Source organism: Mytilus galloprovincialis, chromosome 8 (genome assembly GCF_965363235.1).
Source record: "Mytilus galloprovincialis chromosome 8, xbMytGall1.hap1.1, whole genome shotgun sequence".
In the NCBI taxonomy this organism is placed as follows: domain Eukaryota; kingdom Metazoa; phylum Mollusca; class Bivalvia; order Mytilida; family Mytilidae; genus Mytilus; species Mytilus galloprovincialis.
In genome coordinates this window covers 7,342,485-7,352,783 of record NC_134845.1, presented here as the reverse complement: position 1 = coordinate 7,352,783, position 10,299 = coordinate 7,342,485, and the positions used below count along the sequence as shown (strand labels likewise).

Here is a 10,299-nt window from a genome sequence, read left to right as displayed (position 1 = left end):
CTGAGTGATGAAAATAATAACTTATTCAACTTTTGTCTTTATAAAGCCCCAGTCCCACTAGACCACGATCGCACCACGCTCACCGCGATTTAAAATAAATTCAAATCGTGGTGAGGTCGCAGTATAAGCGGCATGAAAATGTAAATTTTCGTTGCTTTCACGATGATACTACGTCCTCATTACGCTTCTACAACGATCCCGCTACGATTATACCACGTTCTCACCGCGCTTATTCTGCGACCTCATTGCGCTTATCAAGATCTTTCTACGCTAATCACGTCCTCACTACGACCATACCACGAGTTATCCGATTACAACACGCTCTAAAACGCTTCTACTGCGATTATAGCACGTTCTTACTACGATTATACTACGTTCATACCGCGATCTTACTACGTTCTCAGCAATAACGTCAACATCGTGTTCCATATCAATACAGTTCCATTCCTTCTCATGATTTCTGTTTAATACGAAGATTTCTCTACAGTCATGCCACCAAAATCTACTTGAACACGTGGGAGTGGTCGTAGGGGTTGAGGCAGAGGGAGCTCTGATTGTAACGAATCCTGGTCAAGCAGAGATGTCGGACCGACCAATCCAACCTAAATTACAACCTATTGCTGGTCCATAAAGCTCAAATGACGATTTTTTAGTGTACGGTAGCAGAGATGACACAGATGTGTCATAGATATAGGAAGATGTGGTATGAGTGCTAACGAGAAAACTCTCCGTCCAAGTAACACTTTATAAAAGTAAACCATTTTAAGCCAAGATTTCATCACGGAGCATTAGCTCACACCGAACAGCAAGCTATAAAGGGCCACCAAAATTACTAGTGTTAAACCATTCAAACGGGAAAAACAACGCTCTTATCAATATAAAAACGAGAAGCATGGTTGAGCCGTTAGAGAAAATGGACCAGAAGTCATAATTACATACAGACAAACAAAACCTGTAGATATTTAATATATTTTAGGTGAAAAGGACAATGAGAATGATGGTCGTAGTATGAACGTAGTCAGGTCGTAAGGAGAGCGTAATGAGGACGGCAAGGGCGTGCTAGAATCGTACTATGGTCGTGGACAGCGTGGTATAGTCGTAGTGGAAGCATGGTTGGGTCGCAGTGAGAACGTGATGGCCGTAGTGAGGTCGCAATAACGTCGCTGTGAGATCGTAGCGCAGTCTCTCCGAACAGAATCACGCTTTCTCTACGCTCTCGCTACGATGGTACATCAACATTTGCGATCTTATTACGATCTTACTGAGCTCTCACTACGCTTCTACTACGACCTGATTTTGCCACAAAGGTATCAAAATATAAGAGAACTACGACACACCAGAGACACAACAGCGAAATGTAACACACACAGAAACAAACTGTAATGTAACAAGGGCCATTTTCCTGACTTGGTACAGGGCATTTTCTGAAAAAAATGGCGGGTTGAACCTGGTTTGTGGCATGCCAAACCTCCCGCTTTAATGGCAGTTTTAATTATAACATTAAAATGACAACATTACACAGCAGGGTTACAATAAATAAACAGATAAATGGGAGAAAATATAGGACAGAGAAATAAACGAATACTAGCCGTCAAAAAGTAACAGGTTAAAAAATAATTTTATACGCCAGACGTGCTAGTCCACACAAAACTATATTCCACGTAGCTTCTCTCATACTGCCAAGTTGTATTCCAATTCGATTTGAATTCATTCTATATGTTCTAGTAAATCAGTCATCTTGATTTGTCTGTTTCATTAAGTTCACCTTGCCGGGCCAGGTGAGCTTTTCTCATCACTTGGCGTCCGTCATCTGTCGTCCGTCGTCCGGCGTCCGTCGTCTGTAAACTTTTACAGAAAAAAACTTGGCCAAATTAACCAAACTTGGCCACAATTATCATTTGTGTATCTAGTTTAAAAAAAATGTGTCCAATGACCCGGCCAACCAACCAAGATGGTCGCCATAGCTAAAAATAGAACATAAGGGTAAAATGTAGATTTTGGCTTATATCTCTGAATCCGAAGCCTTTAGAGCAAATCTGACAGGGATAAAATTATTTATCAGGTCAAGATGTATCTGCCCTGAAATTTTCAGATGAATCGGACAACTGGTTGTTTGGTTATTGCCCCTTAATTGGCAATTTTGAGGAAATTTTGCCGTTTTTGGTTATTATCTTGAATATTATTATAAATAGAGAATAACTGTTAACAGCAATAATGTTCAGCAAAGTAAGATATACAAATAAGTCAACATAACCAAAATGGTCAGTTGACCCCTTCAGGAGTTATTGCCCTTTATAGTAAAATTTTAACAATTTTCATTAATTTGGTAAACTTTTGTAAATTTAAAAAAAAAAAATATTTTCCTCTGTACCTAAAGGGCCAAGTTCATTATAGATAGAGACAATTGTAAGTAGCAAGAAAGTTCAGTAAAGTAAGATCTACAAACACATAACCATCACCACAACACAATTTTGTCATCAATCCATCTGTTTCCTTTGTTTAATGTACACATAGACCAAGGTGAGCGACACAGGCTCTTAAGAGCCTCTATTTTATTTTAGAACGAGCTGGATATATATTGATTAATTGTTGGTTGCTTAACGTCCAGTGGAAAATTTTTCATGCATGTTCAGGGCGACCGCTTGAATTTATAAGATGGTTGTTAAACAATGTTATCGAATTGCATATTTAATTTCTTTCTCAAGCTTTACGAGAGCTATGCAAACGTTTAGCTAATAAGTTACTAGTTCTTTTATGTGTTCATGTCCAACAAGGAGCTTGTTGTCAGTTGTAAATAAAATGCATCTTGCTTAACAACCATTTATAAGTACAGTGCAGTGAACTAAGTGGATCTTTACAAGTTAAAATCATTTTAATCAAAACTGAACGCTTCAATTACAATTTCCTGCAAACTACATTAAGGAAAAGAGAAAACGGATTTCGATGGAAAAGAATCATTGCAACGTTCTTAAAAAACTGTCATTATCAAATGATTGATTCATGAAGATAATTCGCTGAATATGGAAACGAGAGAAGTAGTGTAATTATGCCTCACCCTAGAGGCATAACATTTTTCGGTCTGTGCATCCTTCTATTCTTCCGTCCGTCCGCCAGTCTGTCCCGCTTCAGGTTGAAGTTTTGATCAAAGTCGTTTTTGATGAAGTCCAACCACTTTGATCCTTAGTGAATATGTTCTATATGATATGATATTTCCAATTTAATGCCAAATTACAATTTTTACCCTATTTTACGGTCAATTGAACATATTGGAAATGATGTGCGAGTGTGGCATACGTGAACTCTGGACATATTCTTGTTACCAGTAAGTTTTTACCTGAACGAGCTTATATCTAACAGTACTTCTTATGCAGTTCCTACAAGTACTGTTAGATATAAGCTCGTAAGAAATACTATACCAGCTTATGTTGTTATAATTATAATTCAGTTATAATTCGACAACCATTCACCTTGTAAATTTATTTGTTTTGTTTTGTTTCTATAACAACTGATCTGAAACAAAATTAGATTTTTAATAAGTTAACAAGCAGGGTTGATCGAGAATGACTGAGACGCTACACCTTGTTTATGTACATTCCAAAACGATTGATCCAACCAGTTTCGATGCTTTTGGGCTGCAAATTTAAAAGTTTTCAAACGTATTATAAAATTTGTCATAAATAACCTTAGTTTTAAGGTAGTCAGAAAATGATAAAAAAAATATCACGTTTAACAAGTTACCATGGCAACAAACCATGACGAAATCTGTATATGTTGAAAAATATCTTGGCAAAGTATGTGAACACGCAAGAAACAACTTTATATTTGGTGAGATTATATCAATAGTTATAATAACGCTTCTTTGAAATTATTTTATTGTTTCTTGGCTGCGCACGATGTTTCCGCAAAGTGAATATAGAAGGAAAACTTCATAAATTCTGCATTTTTCATTGTTTCCATGAAAACAGTACCAACTATGACGTAACTATGACGTCATCGGATAAAAAAAATCAGATTTTGTTTATGTATTTATGATTATTTCCTAACTCAATTCATTTCCAAACAATCTTTGCAAATTTGAAGTAGTTGTCAAAGATTTTATTTTCTTAGGCAAAAACCAGGATATTATTTTTTATGCAAACGTTAGAGATATTATTTACACGCAATAAACAATCTATTGTTTTTTAGTAAGACCTCTCCCATCTATGTCAACTATTTGTTCCGTAACATAAGTGATATCACTGGCGGAATTAGATTTGCTTACTATTCGGGAGATCATCAGATCATAATATTTTGGCGTGGTTCGTGTTTCACAGTCATCAATAGTGTTTGCATTGTTTTGAGGTCTCCTTTTCCATTTTGTTATTTTTCGATTGTTGTCATGACTTTGCAAGTTTATCTCAACTTTTGAATATCCAACTCGTTTTTTAGTTCTTTTTAAAACTCAAACCAGTAATTATACCCAGTTATATTTAATAAATCATTAACAAAGAGAAAAATTTATATGAACATGAGATTCAACTTCGTACTGATTCGAGCGTCACTGGTTAGTCTTTTGTAGACAAAACGCGCGTCTGGCGTAAATATCTGGTATCTATGATGAGTTTATATAAAATACACCTGCGAAGACAACCATCAATATTACTTAACATAATTGTAAAAGACTACAGAATGAATTAAAGATCATTTAAAAAAAAAATCATTTATTTTGTCAGAAGATATTGGTGGAAGACATATCACTTCGAAACAAATTGGATAACGCGATTATTATGCATAAATTCTATCAATAATTTACAAAGTTTTCACATTTGACTAAGTGTTAAAATAAAAACAAAATCTGGAAACAAACATTAAATCTTTAAAAGAATTTCAGTTATTCTAGATCTTTAGATTAAATAAAACGGGTTTAGAAATTAAAAGAAACCTGATTTTTAATTTTGTAGGTAATCATTTTTAAAGCAATATTAAAATACAAATTCAACAATTGACACTGATATTCGAGTGTAAGCATTGGTATGGTAATCAATTGTTGTCTTATTTCTTATGAAGTAAACAACACGATGTTTCTCCGGTTCTTTAATAATTACAAACACAACACATACTGTTTGTTTGAGTAATGGATATCTGATAGGATTTAAATAATACCGTCTTTTTTCTATACCAACATATTTAGCTAAAGAGAGTAAATGTCAGAAGTCAATATAGAAATAGATTATTTCATGAAATTTGATATTTAAACTATGTAGGTAATATATAGTTATACGGAAGTACAGTTATATTAATGACTCCCTATTCTTAAATATTTTAAAATATGTCCGGTTCTTTTTTGGTTAAAGCTAATGGAGCCTGCAACAAGTAACAGCAGGTCTTTATTATGTATACTACTTCTTTTCTTATCTTTAGTGAATTATGTATTGTTATTTAAACGACATCCTGTTATTAAAACCTTTCAATTCAACTTGTACAACGCTATTCGTATGATGAAGCTATAGCAACACAGTAATAAAAGCTTTCTCATGCAGGTTTCATTTTTCAAATGTCAAATTTTGAAGTCGGTTTGCCCTCAGTTTTAGTTTGTAACCCGTTTGTTCTTTACGTCCCATATGTGCCTATACCCAATATATGGATGTCTTCATTATATTTTAAAACTGTGTATTGTTTAGGAAAATTGGTACTTATATCTGACCATTGAGAGGTTCATTTACAAGACAGAACTAATTAAAACATTTCTTACTGTAAAGACAACTGTGTTTTTAGAGTTTGCTGATCTGTTTTTGTCTTTGCTATATCTTTTAACTTACATCTTTTTTAGTCTATGCTTTTGGATGTTCTTTTTTGTCCTTGCCAATGTTTTCCAACTTAAGAAATCCAACGGAGAAGCTTAATGTAAAGATAATGGCGTGGTTCCTTTTATTATTGCTGACACCTATTGCACTGTTTCCCAAACCATAGAGGTGTTGAAAAGTAACAGAGTATATATTCTATTAGCTCCGCAATTCCAATGCAGTTATATAACTTAACTATATTTCAACAATCATGACCACATCTTTGATTCAAACTTAAACAAGTAAGGGTTGCCTTTAATCAAAATAAAAAAAAAAAAAAGAAAGTAATTTCATATCACTCTATTACTAACCTACCTATATTAACATGTAGTCGAGGGTTTTGTAACATTCCTTGCTTTTCAGTTAAGAAAGCAGAGCTTAAACTGTCATTAAAGACAATTCGGAAGAGTAAAAATATCATTTAAAAATAAATAAAGCATTAATGATTTCCGTGTGTATGTTTTGTGTCTGAAGTAGGTTACGATAACTGTTGTTAAGACATAACTTCCTATCTGATTGGAATTTTAAATCTTTGTAATACATCTGGTGTATGTTAGATGTTTCTTAATTGCACATGAAAGTGCAAAACAAAACCCCTTTACAATTAAGAGTTCAATTCTTATACTATTTAGAACCTTTAAAGAATCGATTTGTTATTATATTTTCTTAATTTGTTTGTATATTTCGAATTCTGTTTTATTAACTCTATTTCCCCCTTTTTGATATTTTAGTAACATAAACATCAGTAAAATTATATGGCGTTATTAGGTCCACAGCATCTTAAAAATCCAAACCCTGTACTAACTATAAAAAGTTGATTAAATATTGCGTCTAACGATTTGTGAGTTTTTTTAAAAGTCTTTTGTTGAATGCATGTGGTAAATTGCATGCATCATTTCAGTTCCTATATTGTTGGCTGTGTGCCTTTGTTTGTATGCGTAGATAATGGTTAAATGTACAGGATTTAACACGTGAGCCAATCAAATTTCCGAATTATATTCATATATATATATATATATATATATAAACGTGAAATGGTATCAATCCTGGTAGTGTATGTAAATATACAGCAACAGTCGCGAATATAATATACATCGAGGTTTTTTTAAACGAAAAGACAGAATTATTCTAGACGTTAAGGTAAGCTATACGTTAACTATATACTCTTTATTAGAACATGTATAAATAACAATAAGTTGTTGTGTCTTTCTCCTTGTTGTCGTGTTGTATCTCCTTTAAGTCTTGTTGAAAAAATTCAGGACCAATTACATTAAATAAACCCAACTGGATACTATTTAATGATTCATCAATTGAAAGCATTACTCGCCAATTTGAGAATATAACAACGACAATACCAATCCGTGGATTTCTGGTATTAACAAACAGAGACTCTTCATTGGAATGCTGGCCCAGTGAAGAACATTGTTAACAGTAGAAGAGCAATTTGTTGTTGAATAAAATAAAAAGAATCCGTTCCAAAGTCTTTTTTTTAACACTCTAATTGATTCTTTATTGTACATATTACTGTTGAACAATTAAACTTGGTGTACAGCATTTCATCAAGTTTATGTAATGGTTCACAAGCCAAATATGGTAATGTTTATTTTCAAAGAAAACTATGCACGACATGTAACATACAGAATTATTAGGATTTGAAAACGTTAAACAAGAATTAATATATCACCCAGATTATTTATAAGTGTAGATAAATACAGTGTCATTTTGATAAATATTTTAACTTGTGTAAAAGAACAGAAATAAAACAGATTAGTTGATAATTCAAACACTTATATACTTGATAATAAGAGATGAGAATTTCCTTTTTTATATCGAATTACAAATATTATACATTACCTTGCTTTATTGTTCAAATAAAAGAGGATAACAGGTTTAACAACAAATCCGTTATAATATGTAATAAATATACATTTGACACGCAAACGCAATTTTTGTTGTTGTAAGTATAACACATATGTATTGCTTTATATTATTTAACTCGCTATAAGAGGACAACCATGCTTAAACGAAATCCGGTTTCTTGTCATTAAATTATATCAAGTTTCCTTGCTTGTACAATCTTGTAGCACAAAGGGAACTGTAAGATATATCCATTGATACATCATGTTAAAAAAGTATTCAGAAAATAATCAAATAAATTGACCTTTTTTTTCTTGCTCTTTCATTACGATTCCTGAAGAAAACTATGTACATCCATCGAATGTTTCCTATGTTAGTGTACATCTAAAGCTGTATAATTGATTTAGTCCTGGTATCTATGATGAGTTTATTTGCAAGCAGTACTTAGATAATTATTTCCGTTACTGCTAAAATTCGTCCGATTAAATTTTGTCGTCATTTAAAAATACATAATCTTCCAATACCGACCTATTGTATGTTATATCATGTATTCATATAACAGTTGTTATCCACACGTTTTTCCAATGAACGAGTTTGAATAAAGCAGCTTGCGATGAAAAAAACCAGTGTGCCCGGTCAATAACACATATGCTTACTGTGCTGACGAACTTTAAGAAGACAAAACGCGCGCATGGCGTTAAAAGGAACAATTATGGGGCCTGTTTATCAAAACTGTTCGAATCCAAGATCGGTCCTAAGAATTTCTTAGGACAAAAAATATCATAAAGTTAGGACCGCCTTGCGACTTGTCTCAGCATGCACATCGAAGCTATCTTAGAATCTTAGGGATTAAATATGCATTGAGGGTGCTTACATTTAAATTTTATTAGGGGGAGAGGGGGTGGGGGCTAGGATGAAAGGGCGAAATTTGAAAAAAAGGTATAACAGGTTTGGATGAAAAAAAAAAAGGCCAGGATGAGCAACTTTGAAAAAACAATTTATGTAAACAAAAAGTCAGGATAAACTAATAAAGAGAGGACCGAATATAGCGAAATATACGAAAGGAACCAAAAAAAAAAAAAAAAAAGCAGAGCAAATTGTTCATCCTGTCCCCCGCCATTGAAAATCAAGCTCACGAAAGTAAAAATGCAACAAATACCTGCCATATTGGTATAAGTTAGGACAATTCCTAGGAATTACCTAAGTTGCGACATGTTTGATCAACCCACTTACGACTAAGATATGTCCTAAGTTGATCCTAGGACACGTCCTAATCCTAAGACTGCTTCGATAAACAGGCCCCCGGTGTATATAATGAATTTAAATGAAACACAGGTAAATGAGCATTTCAAAGAGAAAGGTTAAATTTTTGTACAAATTTGTTTTTGATGAGTTATCTCACATAACTAATGTTTATTAATTTCTTGGAGAAATGATATGACTGTGATCTTATTTATGATTTAGGACAAGACACATTAGCTTCTAACTAGGTGCTCATCTATAATACTGAATTAGCGAGGTCCAATATTAATAGAATAATTAAATGCCGCCATTATATAGATACGGTTAGAGTTGACAATTAATGATTTGTCAATCCACGTTTATGATAATGTAACTGTCAGATAAACAAATTATAAATGTTTTGCAATAGATCCAGTTACTGGGATCAAATTACATTGTAATTGAAATTGGTGAATCTATACTCGCTTTGGAATTGAAAGTTTTAAGATTTGTCATTTTAGAGTTATAAGACTTTTAATAGTATTTTTTTAACCTAAAATTTCTATGTATGGATGTCTATATTCTAGCATCTTACTTTTAATAATTTGCCTCCATAATATTGCAAATCCTTCTGACAAAAATTGTAACGCAAAATTAGTGTGTTAAATGTGTTCTTTGTACGACAAGTGTCTTATATATTCTTTAATTTTATAACATGGAATACATGGAGTTTGAAATAGTGTTTGTGAATTTTTTGTTCCTTTTTTTTCTCAGTTTTATCAACGGGACATCTTATAGTCATGGGTAGTGGCATCAGCAAAGGTAAAGTACATTTACGTTATTTAAATAATTCATTTCAATCTGCATTATTGGCATGGAATTCAAAGTTTTAGCTGTTGCCGATTGATTAATACATTAGGTCGGTGTGATATACTTTATTTCAATATCTGTACTGAATATGCGGTCGCATTGCGGAAAATTGATCATATATAATTAGTTTAAACATATTTATTTATAGTGGATTGGGAAACAAGTTTTGCAACATTGCGGAATATAAAGCCATTGTAGTAGATACTATTACTATGCTCTTCTTTTGGATTATCCGTCATTACCATAAAGGAATATATTTCGGGGCGTACTAAAGAAGGCTCGAGGGAATAAAAATGTCAGAAAAAATTAATCATTTATTTTTCATTAAAATTTTTATTTATTACATTTAGTAGGTGTTACTTTATCATATGATACAAAAATCATTCAAAAAATCAATTCGTGTTTGCTCCAGATGACTTTTAAAATGTAGATATCATTTAAAAAGCTCCTTTGTGAACATTGAAATTGAAATATCTTTTTTAACTCATCGGTGACTTATATTTTTTCTTATAATTTTCAAATAAGCTGT

The 10,299-nt window shown here is 32.7% G+C and overlaps 1 protein-coding gene across 1 annotated transcript in view; it reads left to right on the top strand.

The window, feature by feature from the left end:
* The first annotated feature begins 6,868 nt into the window (after positions 1-6,868).
* The window catches only part of LOC143084969 (allene oxide synthase-lipoxygenase protein-like), a 36,143-nt gene continuing 32,712 nt past the window's right edge, over positions 6,869-10,299 (top strand). Inside the window, exons 1-2 of the mRNA XM_076261065.1 lie at positions 6,869-6,962; positions 9,675-9,722. Of these exons, the coding sequence (XP_076117180.1) occupies positions 9,701-9,722 (22 nt within the window). The 5' untranslated portion in view covers positions 6,869-6,962; positions 9,675-9,700. The remainder of the gene's footprint in view (positions 6,963-9,674; positions 9,723-10,299) is intronic.